Below are 22,954 nucleotides of genomic sequence, written 5' to 3'. Positions count from 1 at the left end.
GCTGGGAACTACCACATGGGTGCTGGGAACTGAACAGGTCCTCTGCAAGAGCAATAGCTTCTCTTTGCTCCTGAACCACCTCTCCAGCCCTAAGCACCGAGTCACGAGGCTGGTGAAAGATGGCTGGGCAGGTCAAGGAACTGGTCTCCAAGCCTGATGATCCCAGTTTAATCTCCAGCACTCACAGGGGTCTCACACATCATCCTCTAAGTTCTACGTGTGCTCTATGGCAATGCATACACACGCAATAAATGTAAAAAAAAAATTAAGTGGCCAGTCCCTTGTTCTGTTGGCCAGAGTGCTCACTGTGTCCAGAAGGGTGAGATGCAGATGGAGGGATGGGAACAGAGCCTCCAAGATGGCTGCAGTTCTGCAGGGTCCCAGTCACAGCTTTGGACTGGGGAGCCTGGCCAGGGGCCAGCAGTCTAAAGACTCTACTCGGAGCTTCCCCAATTGCACTATCCTGCCCTGTGTCCAGTCTGAAATCTAAAAAAGCAGAGAGCTCTCTTGCAGTGGTCACCATGACCCTGGCTGGGTGTGAGAGACACCGATGGTGCAGGCTGGAAAGACAGCAGGAAACCTAGAGAGGTTCTGGCTTGTCCTCAGATAATCTTTCCAAGAGTCCTGGACTTTGGGGTTGGGATCTCCTGTATGGGAGCTTTGAGACGTAGGGAAAGTCACTTTGCCTTCTTGAGTCTCAGTTTCCTCTACAGGGAGAGAACATCTTCGCTCTGTGTGTGTGTGTGTGTGTGTGTGTGTGTGTGTGTGTCGGGGAGGCTCTGGCATTTAATACCATAACCACCTGCGCATTTCCTGCATGCAGCAAAGTGCCTGCTCAACTAGAAATAAACCCGGTGACACCAAGAGCCTGGAATGGGGCCAGCCCACACCAGAAACTGGAACCCTGCATTGGCAGGTTCAGCAAGCACTGATGAAAAACTTGTTTTGTGACGTTTTTGTTGGGGTCTAACACTCACCCATCGTAAGTTACAGATGGATAAAAATGGACTAACGTAGGCACCGGGGTAATCTTCACCGAAAACAAGATCTGAACTGTGATCATGAACTAACCCTTTCAAAATGCAGAAAAGGGGACAGGGACTTATCTCGTTCGTGTCTTTCCACGGGCAGGGCAGATGGGAACACACTGAGTCTCGCGCGGAGGGAAAGTCAGCCGGCACAGCCTGGGGCATCCTGTACTGGTAGGTCCTTAGCTTTGAAGAACTGGCACTCTTCCAGCCCCAGCAGCCAGGTCTCTCCTGGGTCCCTAGGTCTTCATCCCGCCCCAGGGTTGTCGGGGCGGGATTGATCGCGGCTCCTCCCCGGCAGGGTCCGCCCTGCGCGCGCCCCCGCCAGGCTAATTAGGCACGCGGTTTGTTTACAAACACGAGCTCGGGGAAGGTGCGCGCCGCTCCGCATGTGCGCGTCCGGGGTTTGAGGGAGGCCTCAGGGCGCCCAGGTAATGACCCCAGGGTCCTAACTGCTTTCCCGCCTTTCCCACGCTTTCCTGGGCTTCTGGAAATCCGCCCACCTGCTCTTGTCCTTGCAAATAGAAGGGAACACAGGAGAAAGCGCGCGCGGGCAGGCCGAGGTTCCAGCGATGCCCCGGGTCCTGGCGGGCTGCCTTTCAGCCCCGCCCCCACGCGTCCCCCGGGCCGGGCCCGCGAGCGGCCGGGTCGGCAGGGCGGGCAGCCGGGGGCGCGCGGGGCGGGGCGCGGCGCCGGCGGGGCCGGGACATGTAGTCCGTGAGCCTCGGCCTCCCCTGGGCGGCCCTGGCGCGAGCCCGGGCGCGGACTACGACTCCCGCCAGGCGCCGCGGCGCAGCGCATGAGCCCTGTACAGCTCCGGCGCGTCTATTATGCTGCCGGGGCCGGCGAGCCAAAGAGGAGCCGGCCGCGCGGGCCGGGAGGCGACGGCGCTGGAGCCGCCTAGGCCAAGTACGCTTTTCTCTTGCTTCCTTGTGCGTGCGGGGTGGCGGCGGCGGGACTGGCTGAGAGAGCGCGGCCCCGAGCGCATGGGGCAGGCCTCCCGCGCGTCCCAAAACCCCGAGCCCTGGGCCGCCGCCTCCGCCGCCTTTGTGCGCGGCCGCGATGCAACAAAGCACGGCGGCCGCCCGCCCGAGGTCGCGGCGGCTGCGCGAGCTCCGCTCCCCTCCGCTCTGCGCCCGCGTCTTGCCGGCCGCCTTGGGCTGGCCTGGGAGGCGTCGCTTTGGTCGGAGCGCCCAGCCTGGACTTGGCACGGCCCGCGCGCTCCGCGCCAGCCCTCCCTCACGGAAGGGATTTTTTTTTCTTTCCCCTTTTCCTCTGCCCGCCATCTTCCGAAGGGGACTTGCCCGGAGGACGCGGCGCGGGAAGGTGCGCGCGGTGTGCCCCAGGGTCGCGGCTGTGCGCTCCGGCGCCACTTTGCTGGCGCCTGCCTGGGTGGATCGTCTCGGGGCAGGCAGGCCAAGCTGGGCCTGGGCTCTGCGTGAGCCTTGCCAGGGGGGCCAGCGGCGGCGTGGCTTGGGGGGCGGCGGCCGCCTTTGCAGAGTTATGGCCCGGGAACGACTTTGCGCTCTCGCGAGTTGCTGATTATTGCAGCCAGGCCAGGAAGAAGCCCAGTTCACATTTTGAAACCAGCCCGAAAGAGTACTAATCCGGGCGAGGTCGAGTTGAATCGAGGTGGGAGGGGTGGGGTGCACGTCTTTTTCCCACTTCGTGTACAGCACGCAAGCCAGTTGGATGAGGAATGCGCACCCCAAAGCCTCTTGTATGAGGTTCTTGAAGGTTCCCGGTGAAGAAAACCCTGACGGCCTGGGGAAGTTGTCTCCTCCAGTTAGTTGCTGCGCCGGGGGCAGGGCTGACGTGGAAGCCTGGACAGTCTTCTTTGCCCTTGGGGGTAGGGGGCACGGAGGAGACTCACTGGGAGCCAGTGGGGGCATACGGTTTTGTGAGTTCCCACTTTAGGGCTCAGTCCTATCTACCCTTTGCAATTTTGATCGAGAGCTCTCTGCCTGAAATAAGTGCACAGCTGTTGTTTCCCTCTATACCTTAAACTTCCTAACTGTTTTAGACGTTTGTGTCTGGCAGTGCGTTCTTCAGTGGCTAAGATGGGGCTGGGTGCAAGAAGAAAAGTAAGTGAAGGAATTGCTGGGGCTCAGCTTCTGCCCCCCTGGTTGCTTTTTCTCCGTGTTGTTTTGCACTTTCTTAGTCCTTAAAGTGGCGTTTATTGTGTGTCCGTGGGGATGTCCCTGAAGAGAGCTTAGATCTCTGCTGTACTCCCTGAGAGTTTCTCACCCACTTTCCAGGTTACAGGACAGGGCTCCTGCAAGGACCAGCCCCAGACCCCAGTGACCTTTTCTGGTGGCTCCATGGCCTCTCATTGGCTAATGAAAGCCTGTTTGCTGTTGGTTCTGTCTGAGGCCTTGATGTGTGCTGTTGGCTGTAGATCAGGAGAGGTGAGGTACGGGCTTGACCGCTCAGGAGGCAGGAGTAGTTTCTTTCTGACCTTGCTGGGGAAAGCTCTGGGCCCACTGCTTGAGCCAGCGCTAGGAGTTTGGAGATCCAGTCCTAGCCCTGTGTCTGGAAAACCCAGGAGAGAGGCACCGAAAAGCTTTTGCAGGGTGGGTGACCAGGGAGTGTGTCCATTTTTTTTTTATTTTTTTTTTTTTAAAAGAAGGTGCCAGGTTTCTTTTTACAAAGTAGAGTAACTGCTTTCTTTGCACAGTGCAGTATCCTGCTTTGGAAGTGAGCTTTGAATGAGGGATGGAGCGAGTAAAGGCTCCCTCCTTCCCTTAGACTCACAGAAAGTGAAAGTGGAGGAGTGTTGAAAGGGAAGGCACAGCCAGACTTGATTCTGCCCAAGCTCCTACAAGCCTGGAGCTGTGCCCCCAGGGCCTCCCAGGGTTACCTTGTCCACTTCCTGGTTTACTGTGGCAGAGCCTTCCCAGGGGGAGGGTGGCCTAAGGCCACAAGTAGGGTGCTCTGCCTACTGTTCAAGTGAGTGCTGGAATGCCCAGATCTCAGAAGGAAGAGCCACAGGAAACTATTGGCTGGGGAAACCAGCATCCAGTGGAGACCCTTCCTTGCTTCAGAGGGTACTGCGAAGTTGTGACAGAAAGCAGTACTCCTTCCGTGGGGCAACCTTGAACCTTGTGGGGTCCTGATGAAGCTATGCCCTGCACACCCCCACCCCCACCCCCGTCTGCAGCCTCACCTGGGGGCTGCTGTTTGCAGTAAGTTTTGACAGATGTGGTGCCCCTTTTGTTTATTTGTTGTTTTTTTTTTTTAAATATTTATTTATTTACTTATTATGTATACAATATTCTGTTTGTGTGTATGCCTGCAGGCCAGAAGAGGGCACCAGACCTCATTACAGATGGTTGTGAGCCACCATGTGGTTGCTGGGAATTGAACTCAGGACCCCTGGAAGAGCAGGCAGTGCTCTTAACCACTGAGCCATCTCTCCAGCCCCTGTTTATTTGTTTATTGCTGCCCTGGTTCCTGAGTCCAGTCCTCTGCATCTTAAGTGTTGCTGGGTTCTTTGTAGGGGAAAATGTCCCATTTTGAGTGCTCACAATTTGGTCGTCGCCTTGTAGGCCTGTTGGTTGATACAGATTCGAGTCCATGTGTTTTGTAGGGGTGGGGTTGGGGTGGGCTGGCTTTGGCTCTGGCAGGCTAACACTGTGTGTGTGTGTGTGTGAGAGAGAGGGGGGGGGCTTTGACTTTGGCAGGCCAACACTGTTGATTTTCATTTCTCAGTGTCTCTATGGCTTGATATGGCTTGATGACCTTGAACTGGACATACCTTTTGGAGAACACCCCCAATAGAGGGACTCACTAGGTGTTGGGGGCTGGAGGTGGAGGGGTTTCCAGCTGTGCAGAAGTGTCACATGGGTACAGTAATGTCCAAGGGTCCTTAGTCAACTGCCAGTGGCATTAGAAGTCGGACTTCCTCACCCATGTCTAGATATTTCCAGAAGACATATCCAGACGCTGTGTGCCCTGTAGAGGAGGAGCCCCATGGGACCTGGAGCCTGAGGTGGAAGGAACATTTGTGTCACAGGTCTTAGGGGTGGCATGGCCTCAGTTTCGCATAAGCATTGAATGATACCTGCTTGGGTTCAGTTGCAGTAGGTGCTGCTGTTGGGCCTGCTGAGACCCCCTCCCCATGCTTTTTGAACACGTGACAGAAAGAAAGGGAGTTGAGCTCTGCAGGTAGCCTGTTAGACTAAGGGGAAGGTGGGTTACTACACGCCTCTCTGGTGGCTACTCACCAGAGAGAGCCTTGGAGAACTGACCCAGCTCCCTGGAACCAAGGCAGATGTGAAAGACTTGGCTCAGCATTCTTAGCTCTGCTCCAGTCTATTCTAGGTGAGCCTAGAGCCTTGTCTTGAGTGGTCTGAGGACAGGGCAAGGTGGTAGCCCTGGGCTCCTGGCCCTCTGGCCCTCTGACACCCAATTCTGTGCTTCTTGACCTTGTAGTCTCCCAGGCCATCACCTTTCTCAGCCCTCCTTCCCGTGGGTTCTGAGGGAATTGGTTCCTCAGGGCCGCTGGTTGGAGGGGAGAGACTTGAGTCACTCAGGAGTAAGGACTGATGGAGGTGGCTTTCTGGCCGACACCTCTGTTGGGTGGCTGATGGATGAAAAGATGAGGTGGCTGAGCTGCTGAACTGTGAGCAGCTGCGTCGACCCCCCGTTCTGACCCCTGGTCTTGCTTTGGAGTGTTTAGAGAGCTGAAAAAGACAAGGTGACAACCCTGTGGGTTTTAGTTGACCCACCTATAAATCAGGCCTCGAGTTGGGCTTTTGTCGTGCAGCTCAGCGAGAGTGTTCTGTGACTCAACAGACGCAGGTGCCAGGTGTCTGCTGCCCAGCTTTGTTCTGTTCAGTGTAGTATCAGCCTCCCCGAGCACGTGCACATGGGACTACTTGGCGGTGTGTGTGTGTGTGTGTGTGCGCGCGCGTGCATGTGTGTGCTGGGACTCCCTGTAAGTACAAGGCTTGTGATCCACCTTCCCTCTGCAAGTTAAGTGTCCTCCAGAGAGTGTAAGGTGTCTCTTAGCGCCTCACAATGGTCTTGTGTGGGTGGCTATGGTAGGGTGTTTCAGAGGCCCTTCTGGACACCACAGTCTCCAGACGTAGAGCAGCTTTTTTCCTTGGGCAGATTGCTGGATTATGAGACATAGAAGCCTAAGAAAAACCAAAACTTGTGAAGCCTGAGGAGCCTGGGGCTATGGGCAATGTTGGAAGTCAGAGGTGTGGTGCCGGTGACAGCTGCAGCCACGAGCCTTATGTGCCCTTCCATCGAACAGTCAGTCATGGGTTCCACAAAGCTGGCCCTTCATGGGGTGGGGCTTGTCCTATCAGAGCTGGGTCCCCTGCCAGACAGGGCCAGGCAGCTGCTAGAAGCAGGTGTGGTATGACCAGGGTGAGCTTGGGGTGCTGACTGGGCCTGCCTAGGAGTAAAGGACAGGCAGTGCCACTCAGGAGAGTCTCCAGTGCATAGGGAGGCCCCATATAGACCCTTCTGCCTTGAGGCCCCCAGCCATGTTCCTCCCCAGGCCCCAACAGCAAAGAACAGTTGGCTCTGTCTGTCACATAATTGGCCTTGCCCTAGCAGATCTGTTTTCCCAGGCCTGGAGGACCAACCCTTGGGTGGCCCCTCCCAGGGTACCCAACTGGTATGCCAGCATGAAGGCAGTGGCATCGTTGAGAGTTCTGTAGGCATAGTGATTAGTCTCGGTAGATGGCCCTGTTGGAGCCTGGCTCTGACTCCTGCCTGGGCTATATTGGGTCCCTGTTCTCTACTTCTGAGAGGCTGCTTGCCTACCTGAGAGCTGGAGCCCATGGATGCTCACCAATGTATTAGAACTAGTAGCAAGAACCATTAGGGTCCCAGGGATACAGAAACCTAGTGTAAGGAGGGACTCATCAGTATAGGGTCCTCTAAAGCCATGATGACTTGAGGGGAATGGGGAGACTAGGGTATGGAGCTATGATGACCTTAAGTGTGTAGAAGTGAGCTCCTGCTTATCACAGAAGATTCTTGGGGGTGGGGATGGAGATGGACAGGGACTCTGCATAGCCTTGACTGTCTTGGAGATCCTCCTGCCTCTGCCTCTGTCTCCTCAGTGACGCAGCCTCTTTAAGGCATTTTGCGATTGGCAGAGCGTGGTCTATGGTCAGCTGAGGCCCTGCCCTTTGAGTCCCCTATTGAGATCTGGGCATACCCAGTCTGGCTTTCTTTGTATTCTGACCCCCCATGGATCCACCTCAACCCCTCCATCATTTATGCCTGTGCCCCCCCCCCCCCGCCACTTTTTTGCAGTCTCAGATGTCCCCAGCTGGGAGCCCCTTAGGATGGCCCCTGCCTTTCTACAGCTCAGACTCTTTGGAGTCCCTGGGAGCTGGACTGGCTCTGACTCTTCCCCCACATTGCCAGGGCAGCCTTCCCAGAGAGATAGCCCTTTCAGCTTTTACCTTGAAGCTCAATGTAGAGGCTTCTTCCCCCAATCCCAAGAAAAGCTTTCCAGGCTAGATATGCTTCCACAGCCTGGCAACTGTCCCATGCCTGGGCTGACCCAGGCTTGACATGGGGGAAAGGTGCTAAGTGCTTGGGTAAGTAGCTGTGGAGTTGACCTTTGTCAAGCCTGAACACTGGGCTGCAGGGGGTTCTGGCCCTCAGGTCCCTGCTGTCTAGTACTGCTGGCCTGGTGTAGGGGGGATGTGAGTTGATTGGAGGAGGCTGTGAGATTGTGTTGAGCTTATTGGGTGTTTTCCATGGTGATAAAATTGTAGGTTCCTACCCCCCATGTCTTTCCAGGGCGCCTGAGCCCTGACCTCTCACCTTTGCTGATTTGTCCTTTGGATTTAAAGGGCTGGCTTTTTTCTTTCATTCTTGGACCTGGGGAAGGGGTAGGTGGCCTGCCTAAGGCCATACAGTAAATACAGTAAGGCTGGAACGCTGCAGGATTAAGACCTTCCTTCCCTCTGTCCTGAGTGGGTTTGGCAGGTGGGCAGGAGGGTGGGGCAGGCAATGGGGGAGTTGGCTCTATAGGCCTTTCTTGCCTTGGTATGGTGAGGCAGCTGTCATCAGTGTAGGATATGAGTTGACCCCGCCCTCTCTGGGTGGCCCCTCTGCAGCCTTCAGGGACTCACTAGCGCCTTGCTCCAGGCTTCCTCTGGTGCTTGTGGGCCTTTGTGGTTTGTCTGAGTTTCCACACTAGGTGGTTTCACATCCTCTTGAGGCTGATGCCTCCTCAGACGGACTTTCACCCACAGCTGTCCTGCGGTATTGCCCATTGTGGGTCCCGTGCTGTCCTGGAGGCCCAAGTGAGGGGATTCCAGGGCACTGTAGAGAAGTCAGGCTCTGCTGAGTGGCAGGCCTGGGGAAGGGGGCCTCAGTTTCCCCATGAGATACAGGCCCTACCTCTGTCATGTCTGACTGAAGTGGCTGCTACGAGTGTTAGTTATGCTCCTGTGTGGAAGCGTCTGTGACCGGTCCTTAGAGGGCTTGGAGCTGCTGTGTCCTGACTTACTCAGACAGCATGTAGAAGGGTGGCCCCCTGGGGGTTGTCCGCAGTGAAGAGTTGTCTGACATTCATTGACATGCCAAAGCTCACCAGCTCCTTTACTGTGTGAGATCCTGCCATCCTATGTTTGCACCTTTTTGTACTGGCACCTAGAAGGTTGGGTTCCAGCTCCATGGGTACCAGATGTGCAGGACCATCTGCACTACGAAGAGTAATCTCAAGGCCGCTGGAGCCCCTCATGTCTGTCCTGGTGGCAGGTGGGGCTCGGGAGATTTTCTGAGTTATAAATGTGAGGCTGGGTGGTGGTGGCACAGCCTTTAATCCCAACACTCAGGAGGCAGAGGCAGGTGGATCTCTGAGTTTGAGGTCAGCCTGGTCTACAAGAGGTAGTTTCAGGACAGGCTCCAAAACTACAGAGAAACCCTGTCTCAAACAAACAAACAAAAAAAGTGAAACCCTGAGGTCTCTTGGGCATTCTACTTTAGTTCCATCTACCCTACCAGAGGCCTGGCCCCTGCCTCAACTTCTTTTTTTTTTTTTTTTTTTTTGGTTTTTCGAGACAGGGTTTCTCTGTGGTTTTGGAGCCTGTCCTGGAACTAGCTCTTGTAGACAAGGCTGGTCTCGAACTCACAGAGATCCGCCTGCCTCTTCCTCCCGAGTGCTGGGATTAAAGGCGTGCGCCACCACCGCCCGGCTACCTCAACTTCTTGAAGGATGTGGTTATCTTCTTTTGCTTATGGTCCAGATTTGCAGGTTAAGGCAAGAGTGGAGATGGAGTGTCCTGTCTCTTGGCAGTCCTAAACTGTCTGATTTGTCCAGTCTCCCATTTGATTTCTGCATCTCCCATTTTTGCCATCAGACTCCAGCCACTTTCATTCATGGAATGTACAGTGCAAACCCCTAAACGATAAGATTTTGAAATTCACAACCACAGCACCCTCATCTCCAAAGAATTAGCACTACTTCCTGTAGATGATTGAATCCTAAGTCAAGGTTGAGGTCAGTGGCCTCCAGCAAGGCTTGCCAATAAGTCTGTCCAAGGCACAGGCTGATTCCCTTTTGCTTCAGTCCTGAGTGCCATATCTTACCCCAAGCCTTGCTCCTGAGTTTCAGAATGGAACCCGTGTTGTCCTGGAGGCCCAAGTGAGGGACTCTAGGACTCTGTAGAGAAGTCAGCCCTGGGTACCACAGCTCTGCTGCAGGATCACTGTCTATTCAGAAATTCTTAGCAGCAGACTCTTGGTCCTCTGACCTTCCCTGAAGAAGGTGATGCTGTATTGGAGTCTTCCCTTAGGCCTGAGGATAGGGATCTACAAAGGAGAGACCACCACTCTCTACCCCTAAAGGGTGTTATGTCTACTGGTTTGGCCTTCTGAAATCTGAAAAGTTGGCAGTTGAAACATGTAACCCAACAGGAGGTACATCATTGAATTAGCTAGTCTGAGCTGTAGAGTGAGACTCTTGTCTTGAGCCAGAACAAAAAACAAGGAAGGGAGAGGTACCTCTGGTTGGTAGGCTTGTGAGCATTGCAGGGGTATATCCAGCAGTGAGGTAGAGGACCCTAGCCATGGGCAGAAATGCCTGCTGGCATTTCAGGTCACCATGACTTACCTATCCCCTGGAGGAACCTTAGAGGCTGAGCTTAGGGTTGCACTGCAGCCCATGCTTCTTGTATTGATGGGAGTCTGCATCTTTGTGTACTCTGGTGTGTCTCTGACTCTGCCCACAGCAGCCCTGCTTATCTCAGTTGTACTTTCTGGAAGCCTACTTTGCCTCCTAAGCCTTCGCCCTGATAAGCGGCTTAGGCCCACTATGGATCAGAAAACTGTTTCTCTCATGGGAAATAGCTTTTAAGGAAGCCAGTGGCTCTCCTTCCTTCACAGGTTCTCTCACTGACTTAGCATTTCCTGTGTGACAGTCTACTTCTCTCAGCACTGCTGTCTGGATAGTTGAGGGCTGCTAGGCATTGATGGCTGAAGGTCAGGCCAGGCTTACAGTGGCCCCTGCTGCCCAGACATGCCAGACTAGTTTGCTTTGAAGGGAAGTATTTGGACATTTGACTTAGTCCAGAGGGATGGTACTGTGTGCACCATAGGGGTTACTATGTGTCTTAGGGTTTCTACTGCTGTGAAGAGACACCATAACCACAGCGACTCTTATAAGGAAAATGTTTTGTTGGAGTGGCTCACTTAAAGTTTCAGAGGTTTGGGCTGGAGAGATGGCTCAGAGGTTAAGAGCACTAACTGCTCTTCCTGAGGTCCTGAGTTCAATTCCCAGCAACCGCATGGTGGCTCATAACCATCTGTATGATCTGGTGCCCTCTTCTGGCCTGCAGGCATACATGGAGGCTGAACACTGTGTACATAATAAATAAATAAATCTTAAAAAAAGTTTCAGAGGTTTTGCAGGCAGTAGTGACACATGCCTTTAATCCCAGCACTTGGGAGGCAGAGGCAGGGGGATCTCAGTGAGTTTAAGGCCAGTCTGGACTACAGAGTGAGTTCCAGGACAACCAGGACTGTTACTAGAGGAACTTTGTCTCAAAAAACAAAAGTTTCAGAGGTTCAGTCCATTTTTCATCATGACAGGAAGCATGGCGGCCTGTAGGCGGACACGGTGTTGGCAAAGGAGCTGCTCCATGTTGACTTGAAGACAGCAGGAAGTGGTCTCAATGTCACACTGAGGGAAGCTTGAACAAAATAGACCTCAAAGCCTGTCCCCACAGTGACACACTTTCTTCAAACAAGGCCACATCTACTCCAAAAAAGCCACACCTCAGCCGGGCGGTGGTGGCGCACACCTTTAATCCCAGCACTTGGGAGGCAGAGGCAGGTGGATCTCTGTGAGTTCGAGACCAGCCTGGTCTACAAGAGCTAGTTCCAGGCCAGGCTCCAAAACCACAGAGAAACCCTGTCTTGAAAAACCAAAAAAAAAAAAAAAAAAAGCCACACCTCCTAATAGTGCCACTCCCTATGAGCTTACATTCAATTACATTCAAACTACCATAGCCATGAGCTTAGATGCCCACTGGTTGGGATCCTACCTCTCAGCCCCTCTCTCTGGTGGTCCTGGGAATTAGGCGGCTTGGCTTTTCCACCCTCCCTGTGTGTTACCCTGCTGTCACCCTACTCCTCCATCCCAGGCATTAGGACATTTCAGGAGGTGGTTCCTAGTGCCTGGGTATGGAAAGGAGTGTGACCATCTACCTTCCTCAGAGGAGGCCTCCCTGTAGCCTGCAGTCTCAGACCCCTTTCGGTGTCATGGGTCCTCCAGGTCAGATTCAGTCTCCTGTTGCAGCTCTCTGGACCCACACAGTAGCAAGACCAGCCTTTGTTCCTGGGAATCTCATTCACTGTGAGAGTGAACTTCCACCCCTACACTGGTCATAGCCAGCTTGTGCTCCCTGAGCCCTGAGTGCTTAACTTCAGGCTCACAGCCCCATGGGAGATGAAAGGACACACTATGAGGCTGGCAGGTAGCAAGGGTGAATTACAACCCTGATGGCTACCTCAGTGTCCACCCTGCAACCCCATGCTGTTAGGATTTCAGTAAGTTCCAAGAAGGCCTAGGGAGGACATGAGCCCCATATCCTGAGGGATCGTGAAGGCTAACATGGTTACAGTAGCTACCCATCCCAGGGCCCTATCACCTCAGGCCCTGCTGGTTAGTATGGAATCAGGAGCAGGGTTTTGAACCTACAAGTGATTGACCCAGTATGTTAACAGGGTCATCTCCTTTGTATAGGGCAGGACTGTCTGATGATCCCAGTGAGAAGTGATCTGGAGGTAGGAACTGACATCCTGGTGGACTTGTGGCCTTGAACTTGTGCATAGGTAGCCTTTGGTCTACAGGGGAGGGAGGACACAGCTTCATGGTTGTTGCCCCGGGTTGGAGGGGCTGCTTGCCCTCTGGTCTATTCCCTGAGGCTGTGGGTGCCCAGGATGATGCCTACAGAGCCTCAGTGCAGACACAGATGGTGCCCCAGAAAGCTTAGAAGCACTTCTTGGATGCAGTAAGTGGGCAGTAAGAGCTGCTTGGCAGGTGACACATGTCTGATGAAGGTTTTTGAGACCTTTTCTACCCTAAGTTGGGGAGGAAGGAATGGAACCTGCTGAGAGTAGATGCTACCAAATGTTTAGCAGCCAGCCTTCTCCAGAGGAGCTTCAGATTGCAGCATTTACCAACCTCTGTGGTGAGACTTGAAAGGACCAGCAGGATGCCAGCCAGTCTGAGTACTCCAGCCCCACTCATCCACCTGTAAATGTTGGACCAGCAGGATGCCAGCCAGTCTGAGTACTCCAGCCCCACTCATTCACCTGTAAATGTTGGAACTGGCTGAACATCTTACCCCTGGATATTGCCTTGAACCATTCCAATGTGCTAAACATCAACATACAGGAAAGTTTGAAAGATATCAAGGTTCACATGAGGCACCAGGTCCCACATGCAGCATGGAGCCTGGGCGAGGCCTTTCCCAGTGGAAGTGGGTCCATATGGTGCTACCTAGCTTCCTCCTCGGGAGACAGCTGCTGAGTCTTTGCAACTGTCCTAGGGACAGTCCTGACTAGGGGCATCAAAGGAATGAAGAAAGAACAGGCAGATATGGAGGAACAGCTGAAAGTCAGGTGAACTGGGCTTTTTGATGGAGAAGCTGCAGCACCCTGGAAGTTCAGCACATTCCTTATGTACAGTTGAACAGGGAGGCGGGGTTATTGCTCACAGATGAACAAGGAGGCGGGGTTTATGGTGTACAGCTGGGTCAAAGAGGCAAGTTTAGTGGATCTCGGCAGGAGTAGTTGCTGTAAGAGAGTGACTTAAGACTTTAAGTATCTTGGGGAGGAAGCTATGGACCATTTCTGCACATGTGGACCAGAAGAAGACTTTGCTATTCCTTTCTGGGTCTCACCCCAGGGAGTGGGTAGGGCTTTGCCATTCCTCCTTGAGTCTTAGGCTATGGCTGTGTCCATGTCAACAGACTGCAAGAGGTTTGAATATTGAGGGAACTATATATTCCTGCACATGCTCCTCCTGTATGACCCCCCTCCCACACCCTGTAGTCATACTGTGTGCTACCTCTGCTTTATAGTATCCTCACTGTTAAGTGTCTGCTGAGTGGCACCACTCCCTTACCAGTGCTGTGCCATGGGAGCACCATGCAGCAGGGATGCCATGCAGTGGGGAGCCCTGTGAAAGTTATAGCACGGTTTCTGTTGAGTGGGGACACCCAGCATGTTACCAGTGTTGCACATTACCCTGGCTTTTCAGGGATTTGCAGAACTGTCATGGACACATCAGCTCTATATGTGGCCAGTATTCCTGACAGCTAGGATGAGGACTTGAAGTCTCAAAATGTGTCTTGTTCAGGAATTGCGCACACAGGTGGGACACAGAAGAAGACTGCTGATCTAGTCACCCTCTTTCACCATTCTGATTGGGTGAGGGCTAGGCATGTCACAGCTGGCTGCCATCACAAACCCCAGCTGGTTCTCCTGGTTACATTAGAACCTCATGCCATGCCTCAGGGCCCCAGCTCCCTGTGCTAGGTTTAGGTCCGCAAACTTCAGTTGTTGCTCATCTCTCAGCTAAGCTACATGTTGTAGTTCTCTGGGCCTCAATTGTTTAAAACATCACCACAGACAAGTAGTTGACAGACCGGTAGAATTGAGCCAGCCCTCATCAGCCCGTGGGGCTGTGAGCTGAAAGGGACTCTTCCCTATCCCCTTTCTGGGAGCCAGTGACTCATGTTTGCACTTTTCCCCGGTAGAAGAGCAGTAGCTGGGGTGGCTCTGAGGAGTGCCACAGCCACACATCGAGGTGGTAGGGAAGGTTGTGTCCTTGCTGAAGTAGAGGCTCTCCAAGTGATAGCGTCTCTGCTTGCTTCTGCAGGTGCCTGACTGGGCCCAGAAATGGGATGCCAAGCCTCCATAACGAGTGCCTCTCTGAGCTGCTGCTGTGACAGCAAGTGATCAAGCTGCCAGAGAATGTCCACTACTACAGCGGTTGCCCCCACGGGGATCCCGGCAGCTCCGGGCCCTGTGAACCCTCCCCCACCCGAGGTCTCCAACCCTAGCAAGCCTGGCCGAAAGACTAACCAACTGCAGTATATGCAGAATGTGGTGGTGAAGACACTCTGGAAACATCAGTTCGCCTGGCCGTTCTACCAGCCTGTGGACGCAATCAAGTTGAACCTGCCTGTGAGTGGCCTTTAGCCCACTCCTGGAAATCCTGCCCAAAGGTGGTGTCTGAGATAGAGCAGGTGCTGCCTGTGCCTCAGTGCTGCACAGGAAGCCATTGGTCTAGTAGGGTGGCTGTCCTCGGTACAAGAAATGGGGAGAACCTCTGGCTTCCCTGGTGATAGAGTAAAAGAGGCTACAGTAGTGGTTCTCAACCTATAGGTCGTAACCCTCTTTGGGGGTCTAGTGATCCTTCCACACAAGGGTCATCTAAGACCATTGGAAAACAGATATTTACATTACAGTTCATAACAATAACAAAATCACAGTTATAAAGGAACAACAAAAATAGTTTTATGGTTGAGGGTCACATTAACATGTGTTAACTGTATTAAAGGGTCATAGCATTAGGAAGGTTGAGAACCCCTGGGCTAGAGGATGATGGGGGGCCTGGGTCAGAGGGCCATGTAAATCTCTATCTCATGCACTAGGGGCTGTGCTTCTGCCCACTGATCGTGATTCCTCACAGTCAGATGCCAGGTGTGCATCTAGGCGGTGGTCCCTTTACTACATACTCAAATTTTATCTGGATATAGAGATACCTGGAGAGTTGCAACGAGAAGGCCAGCGCGGGCACTTTTTCATTTGTTTCTGTACATGCTTGATCCCTGGACATCAGAAGGAGTTTGGCTCTGTCTGCATGTGGACCAGCTCAGGCTCTGCCCCTGCTGGAGAAACACATGAGAACAGATTTGGCAAGAGTTTGGGACTGGCCAGGAGTCTCTTCGACCACATGCACCACCTGTTCGTAGGCTTCTAGAGCTAGCCCCGGGACCCAACTGACTAGGGAGGACCTTGCTGTGCTTGGGAAACTTGAGAATAACATTGACTCTTTCTTTGATTAACCCCTCTGAACATCTTTTTCCCTAGGATTATCATAAAATAATAAAAAACCCAATGGACATGGGGACTATCAAGAAGAGACTAGAAAATAATTATTATTGGAGTGCCAGTGAGTGTATGCAGGACTTCAACACCATGTTTACAAACTGTTATATTTATAACAAGGTGAGATACAAAACAGCCCCAAAACTGCTTGAGGGAGCAACCTTGGCACTGGGAGGTCCGAGTCCCTGCATGCTGTTGGTTCATCGGTGCCTTGTGAGTCTAGGCCCTCTGCCATGGCTCTTGGGGTTGCAACAGACAATGTCCTGACACCTTTGTGCTCAGTGATTCCTTATGCCATCCCAGTGGCCTGCTGGGGGGTTAGTGGAAACTGGGCAGCTTTTAGAGGTCACTGACATAGCCCATGGACTCTATTCTGAGACCTAGGAGCTCCACCCTTAGAAATCCTAACGGTGCAGAACTGTGGGCCCAGCCTGCCATCAGGAGGAAGTAGTCAAGTAGACTGTGACCCAGTGGGCAGCCACCCAAAGTGTTATACAGAGCACTTGGGAACTCTGAAGAGTGGTCAGTGTCAGAGCAGATGGCCAAGTTCGCAAGGCCCTGCTTGAGGGTTTGTTCTTTTAGCAGTGTGAATATAGGAAAGGTGTTAGAGCCCAGCTGTGGAGGCCCCTTTTCTCTGCTTGCTGAATGAAGGTGGGGTTTTTTTTGTTTTGTTTTTTGGTTTTTCGAGAAGGGTTTCTCTGTAGTTTTGGAGCCGGTCCTGGAACTAGCTCTTGTAGACCAGGCTGGCCTCGAACTCATAGAAATCCGCCTGCCTCTGCCTCCCAAGTGCTGGGATTAAAGGCGTGTGCCACCACCACCAAGCTATGAAGGCTGTTTTTATACTTTGTCTTTGTTTCTATTCTTTTTGGGTTTTTTTCACATTGAAAAAATACTATTTTTGCCTTTCCTTCATGCCAAGTCTCTTAACAAAATTTAACGCGTTATTGTACTACAACCTACAGTGTCTTTTGCAAGTGCACAGCTTCTTTCATGGCAAATGACCCGGGTTCTCTGTCTTCAGCCCACAGATGACATAGTGCTAATGGCCCAGGCCTTAGAGAAAATCTTTCTGCAGAAAGTAGCCCAGATGCCCCAGGAGGAAGTTGAACTATTGCCCCCTGTTCCAAAGGGCAAAGGCCGGAAACCAGCTGCAGGAGCCCAGAATGCAGGTAAAAAGAGGCAGACAGGGAGTGCAGGCATTTTCTGCTGAGATTATAAGTGGAAGGGGTCGGTGTAAGTTCCCTGGCCCCTCTGAGTTGTGTTCCTTGTCTGCCAGGTAGGACAGGTGTGATGAGCTTGACAGGTGCAGATCTGTCTAGAACAGGGAGAATATTGCTGTAGCTGCTGTCACGTGTCTGGCTGACCTCCCACATTTCACTCCTGTTTTTATTGATCTTAGCATTGACTTTGACTTGCTTGCTGTCTGGTTTAGAGGAGTTTGTCTCTCGGTTGGAGAGAGTCAAGATAATCATTATCCAGAGCCATGAGGCCAACCTGGGGTCCGATCAGGTCTGAGAATGGGTATTGACTAGAGATGTGTCAGACAGAATGACTGACTGGGCAGGGAGTGGCTGAAATTAAGCTAGGGGTGAGAAAGGCCAAGTCCTGGGTTGTCAGCTATGGGCTCTGAGTGGGTTTCTCCACCCAGCTATGGGGCTTACTCTGGTTTTCTCTTCCAGTCACTCAGTGAACATTGCCCAGGCAGCAGGGCCAACTCCTGCTCCAAGGCTAGGAAGAGACTGCTTGGTCTGTCCCAGAGGCCTTAGTGCTATGGCTGGATGGCATGGTCTTAGATGCTTCTTGAAACACAGAACCCACTGAGTTGAGCTCCCTGTCCTTGCTTTGAAGGTACACAACAGGTGGCAGCTGTATCCTCGGTCTCCCCAGCAACCCCCTTCCAGAATATACCCCCAACTGTATCCCAGACACCCGTCATTGCTGCCACCCCTGTACCAACCATCACTGCAAACGTCACATCGGTTCCCGTCCCCCCAGCTGCTGCACCGCCTCCTCCTGCGACACCCATTGTCCCTGTGGTCCCTCCCACACCGCCTGTAGTCAAGGTGAGCTTCCCTGAGGCCTGCATGGCTATCTGGTGAGGTTGACTGGAGGTCTGAGCCCCATAGAGTTCATGAAGCAGGGGCAGTACTGGGGCAGGTGGGCACTCTACTGCCTTTCTAGGTGCAGCTGTTTGGAAAGATTTTTCTGCACAGACAAGGAGACCGAGGCTCAGGGGTAGAGGTCACATGGCTGGTGCTGGCCGGGCTGGACTTGAACCCCAGCTTCTCCGGCCTGGTAGCCCTGGCCTTTACAAGCCATTGGGGAAGGTAGGAAGGTATGGAGGGAGTAGTGAGGGTAGAGGGGTCAGGTCATCTTTGGTCATTTTTGGGGGAATGGTGGCCAATGGCATGAGCCTGGATTTGTAAGGGTCTGGCAGCTATCCCTTGTTTGCTGAGAGTTCTCATGGTGGACACTGTCCTGCCCTGGCCGGGCCCTACTTGGGTCTAGATGGAGTGGGGGCTTTCTGTTGAATCTCCTGCTTTGAGTAGGGCCCATAACAGGCACTCATGTGTGTTATCTTCTTCAATTTGATCCTCACAGTGACCCTCTGGGGCAGGCAGTAGTCCCCCCTCTTACAGATGAGGAAACGGGCGCTCAGGGGTTAAATGGCTCTCCCAAGGTAAAATGCCACCTCCATTGCCTTCCCTTCCCTGTGGCCTTCACTGCCTGCACTTCCCGGTGGCGCCTGGCCAGGCTGTTTGCCACAGCGAGTCTGCCCTCCCACCCCAGGTCCTCTGCAGCTCGCGCTTGGTGCTTGCCATCCTGTAGGTGCCCATCAATGTTTTTGGATGGCCAATTTGTGCCCCTGTCAGCCTGAGGGTGGCAGCTTGGCTGGGAAAGTAACTAGGGGGCTGTCAATGCAGGTTCTGTTGCCATCACCTGGCCTATGAGTTTGTGGCTCTAGTTGGCTTCTCTGCCCACCTAAGCAAGCTAAGAGAAATCCGCTGAGCAGGTCTCACTATATACCAAACCCTGATCCCAACTCGGTTGGTGATACCTATTGGTTGGACTCTTCAGGCTGTGGTAGAGACGCCTTTCCCCCTTAGGTCCCTTGGCAGAGACTATATGTGTGTCAGCTATTAGCAGCCAGCTTCAGGTGCACCCATGGGAGGCTGTGGTACCTCCTGGGCTTAGCAGCCGTCTGCACTGCCTGTGCCTTCCAGATAAGAGTCCTGGTCTGTCCATGCCTATAGCCCTTGGAGTCTCTTGGCCTGTAACTGCTGTGACTGCTTCATGTCTCCTGGTCAGGCTGCCCCCACCCATCCAGCCTGGAATGCTCCTCCTGCCTCCCCTCCTTCTGCTCGATTTGTGTCTGTCCTTGAAGCACCTGCTCAGGGCCTGGTCTGGTACTTTCCTCCTGGTCTTTAAAGCAGGGAGTCTCTGTCTCTGGCACCAATCTGTGGTGCTTGTTAGATGTTGGGTGAATTCCCTGCAGCACCTCATGCTGCTCAGGTCAGTGATGCTCACCCACCTGAATCCTCGGGGCTGAGGGAGAGAGTCCCAGCATCACCATGGCCAGCTGTGTGACCTTGGACTGTGGGCCTGGCCCCTCTGAGCCTCGGTGTCTTCTGTACTGTGGGGACAGCTGAGAAGGAAATGAGACCCTGCATGTGGTCGCTAGCTTGGCGCCTGGCAGGCAGTCTGCACTCTGGAGGTGTGGCAGCTGTGGGACACATCTCCCTGTACACTTCCTTGTTTCTGGAGTTCACTGTTAACTTTGTTGTCCTAGAAAAAGGGTGTGAAGCGGAAAGCAGACACAACCACACCTACGACATCTGCCATCACTGCCAGCCGGAGCGAGTCTCCCCCTCCACTTTCAGAGCCCAAGCAGGCCAAGGTGGTAGCCCGAAGGGAGAGTGGGGGCCGCCCCATCAAACCTCCCAAGAAGGACCTGGAAGATGGTGAGGTCCCACAGCATGCTGGTAAAAAGGGGAAGTTGTCCGAGCACCTGCGGCACTGTGACAGCATTCTCCGGGAGATGCTGTCCAAGAAGCATGCTGCCTATGCGTGGCCCTTCTACAAGCCAGTTGATGCTGAGGCTCTGGAGCTCCATGACTACCATGACATCATCAAGCATCCCATGGACCTCAGCACAGTCAAAGTAAGTGGGGTGGTGTTGAGTAAGTGCCCAGAGCCAGAGCCAGCAGGCTCTCCTGCCTGACTGAGCCCACTCTGATCCTGTTCTGCTGATGTCCCTTGCTCCTTGAGAACTAGGCCTGCCTATACCCTGACCTGGTCAGGAAAGAAAGCCTGTTGGTCCCTGAGTCTGCACCTCGATTGTCAGTTATTCTGGTGAAACAGATCAGTGGTTCAGTTCTTCCTTCTGTCCCCTAGTTCTGTATCAGCAGATAAGGGGGCTTTAAAAGGTGTCTGCTTCTGAGGCTGATGAAATCAACCTGGTGTACATAGAAAGTTCCAGGACATCTAGGGCTACACAGAGTCCTGTCTCAAAACCCCTGATATGTAGGCACCTCACGGCAGAGGTGGGAGTCTGGTGGTGGGCCTTGCCTTGGCGCTTGGCTACCTTTGAGCCCTGCTCCCACCCAGACAGGGAAGTGGAGAGAGATGGGCAAAACACTGAGGCCACAAGCTGAGCTGTGCCATCCCCTTGCTAGGTTTTCTCAGAGTCAGTATCTCATTTTCGGTTTTGCTGTGTCCAGCCAAATCAGGGCCTGACGGTCGTGAAAATGGACTTGAGCTTTTGCGGGCAAAGGAGTTTGGGAGATGACAACCCTGGAGCTGGGCTTGGTTCTTCTGCCCTTCCTAGAGGGAATCTCTGTGGTAGCCCCCGGGAGTCTCCTTGCCAGTTGAGGCAGGCAGCCCCCATCTCTAAGTCGTGTAGTGGATTAGTTGCATGTATCATCCAGGCATCCTTGTAAAGGCAGTGGTGTCAGCTGCTGTACCTCATCATTGGCACAATCTCCCAATAGAAGCTTTTCGTCCTAGGTAATTATATCGGGCAGGCAGGCCGGCCACCTAAACAACTTTATGCCCGGTGCTCATTTGAGTAAAAATGAAGTGAGCAACTGGCCTGTCTAGCAGGGTTGGGGTGAGGAGGCAGGCCCTGGGAACCACATAACCCCAAAGCTGCTGAAAGCCTTGTTTTATCCTGCCTGGCCACTACTGTGCCATTGTTTGGAGTTCTGGAACTTGGCTGGGTTGCCACTGTTTTTGATGCACTGTGACAGGTTGGCCTCTCATTTTCCTTTGGATCCAAGATGAGGCAGATTTGGGAGTTCAGTTTACCGAGAAGTCGCCATGTGCTTTGCTCAGGCTTGTAGAGACACTAGGTGCTTACCCAGGTGACTCTTGCATGACTGAGTCTGATTAACACCCGATGAAAAGACTATAGCAGAAGAGTATAAGACAGCCTCGATTTCTAAAGACTGCAGTAAAGGGAGAAAATACCTTAATATGGTGTAAATTTCATTTTTGTTCAGATTTATTTTGCGTGTATGCATGTTTGCCAGCATGTGTGTATGTGCGCCATGTGCATGTCTGGTGCCCACAGAAGTTAGAAGGTTGAGTCCCCTGGAACTGGAGTTATGGATGGCTGTAAGCTACTATGTGGGTGATGAGAACTGAACCCAGCTCTTCTGCAAAAGTAACAAGTGCCCTTAACCACTGAACCATCTCTCCAGCATCTACTGTTGACAGAGTTTAATAACAAAACTTAAGGGGGAAATTGTACTGGCATGCGTCATACCAGCTCCAGGAGGCTTTTCTCCAAGCAGCCTCTGCTGAGAGCATGGTTGTCTTTGGGCACAAGGGACAAGCCTGTTATTTTATTTTATTTTTTTCGAGACAGGCTTTCTCTGTAGCTTTGGAACCTGTCCTGGAAACTAGCTCTTATAGACTAGGCTGGCCTCAAACTCAAGAGATCCACCTGCCTTTGCCTCCTGAGTGCTGGGATTAAAGGCATGTGCCACCATCACTTGGCTCCAAGCCTGTTATTGAGATCCCTCCACTGTGTGGCAATCCATGTCCAATCAGAGGTTAAAGTGGGTGGTTAGCCCCTAGGTCACTGACCACTGATCTCCACACAAGACAGGAACTTGACACCCTCATAAGTGCTTAAAGTATGCCAATCCACTCTCCACCAGTCTGCCCCACTCAGCTTTGTGTGCCTGCCTGTGTGACCCTGTCCAACCTGCCTTTTCTGGGACTCCTTGGGTTAGACTTCAGTGGAGTGTGAGGGGCTTTGCTACGGGGTGACCAGGTCCATATGATTCGTCAGCATCAGCTCCACAGGCCCCTGCTGCCCTCCATCCCTGCACAATCTGAGAACTGCTTCTGGGCCCAAGACATAAGGCATCTCCTAAGAGGCAAATTGGTAACAACTCCTGGATTCCTCACAAGAAAAGCAAACTCTCCTGTAAATTGAGTGGACTTCCCAAGATGGGCAGAGTCTTTACCTGAAACTCCATGAAAGTCCCCAACACCAGAACCTTCTGTGATGTCTGCTGTGTGGAACTGGAAACTCTAGCTGAAGATGGGTTTGGCTGTAGGGTTGGTTTATCTCCCAGTGTTTCTTCATCCAGTGGCTCTGTCCTTGGAGCCCAGGTGCTTCGTATTGAACCATCACTTCTGACCCCTTCTCCTAAGGCTCCCTCTTCTGAATACTCCAACCCAAGCTAATTAATTGACAGATGTCCTCACTGGCAGTTGCCTTGGTTGCCAGAAGATGTTCTGAGTCTCTGAGTCTATCCCCTACATGGTCTGGGTAGTGCTGTCTGCTCACACTTGTTGCTTGTTACAGAGGAAAATGGACAGCCGCGAGTACCCAGATGCACAGGGCTTCGCTGCTGATATCCGGTTAATGTTCTCGAATTGTTATAAGTACAACCCTCCAGACCACGAAGTGGTGGCCATGGCCAGAAAGCTCCAGGTAATCCAGGGCTGGGTGTAAATGTGATTAACAGCTGAGTTGTGCTATGAGTATTGAAGCCTTAGATGTAGCTGGGTGAACTGGGATGATGCAAGTGTCTGAGAAGCATCTCCAGCAGGCAGGCCTCTAAGGAGCCTTATTTCCACAGCCTGTTTTGCCTGTGTGGCAGTGAGATCCTGCTAGGCTTAGAGCAGATTCCAGAATACATGGTAAATAGGCTAGCCTCTGATTTTTTAAGCTTCAGGATAGGATGGGAAGGTGGGAAGCAGGCAGTAGCCTCTGTGGCTGTAGCCTAGCTGCCTTCAGGGTACCACTGCAGGTGAGCCTGTCCATGTGGGACTGGTGTACCCTAGTGAGGCTAGCAGGTGTCCAC

The 22,954-nt window shown here is 52.9% G+C and overlaps 1 protein-coding gene across 4 annotated transcripts in view; it reads left to right on the top strand.

Moving 5' to 3' along the window:
• Positions 1-1,393: 1,393 nt before the first annotated feature.
• The window catches only part of Brd3 (bromodomain containing 3), a 33,321-nt gene continuing 11,760 nt past the window's right edge, over positions 1,394-22,954 (top strand). For 2 of the 4 annotated variants that reach the window (XM_057755032.1, XM_057755028.1), the window contains exons 1-7: positions 1,817-1,937; positions 14,398-14,705; positions 15,615-15,752; positions 16,654-16,801; positions 17,481-17,695; positions 19,423-19,794; positions 22,453-22,581. In XM_057755032.1, the coding sequence (XP_057611015.1) occupies positions 14,493-14,705; positions 15,615-15,752; positions 16,654-16,801; positions 17,481-17,695; positions 19,423-19,794; positions 22,453-22,581 (1,215 nt within the window). In that variant the 5' untranslated portion in view covers positions 1,817-1,937; positions 14,398-14,492. Of the gene's footprint in view, positions 1,460-1,816; positions 1,938-2,232; positions 2,355-14,397; positions 14,706-15,614; positions 15,753-16,653; positions 16,802-17,480; positions 17,696-19,422; positions 19,795-22,452; positions 22,582-22,954 lie in introns of those variants that run through there. The other 2 variants (XM_057755029.1, XM_057755031.1) reach the window with 2 other exon arrangements.

The sequence above is a fragment of the Chionomys nivalis genome, chromosome 22, assembly GCF_950005125.1.
Source record: "Chionomys nivalis chromosome 22, mChiNiv1.1, whole genome shotgun sequence".
NCBI classification, from domain to species: Eukaryota; Metazoa; Chordata; class Mammalia; order Rodentia; family Cricetidae; genus Chionomys; species Chionomys nivalis.
This window is presented reverse-complemented; position numbering and strand designations above follow the sequence as displayed.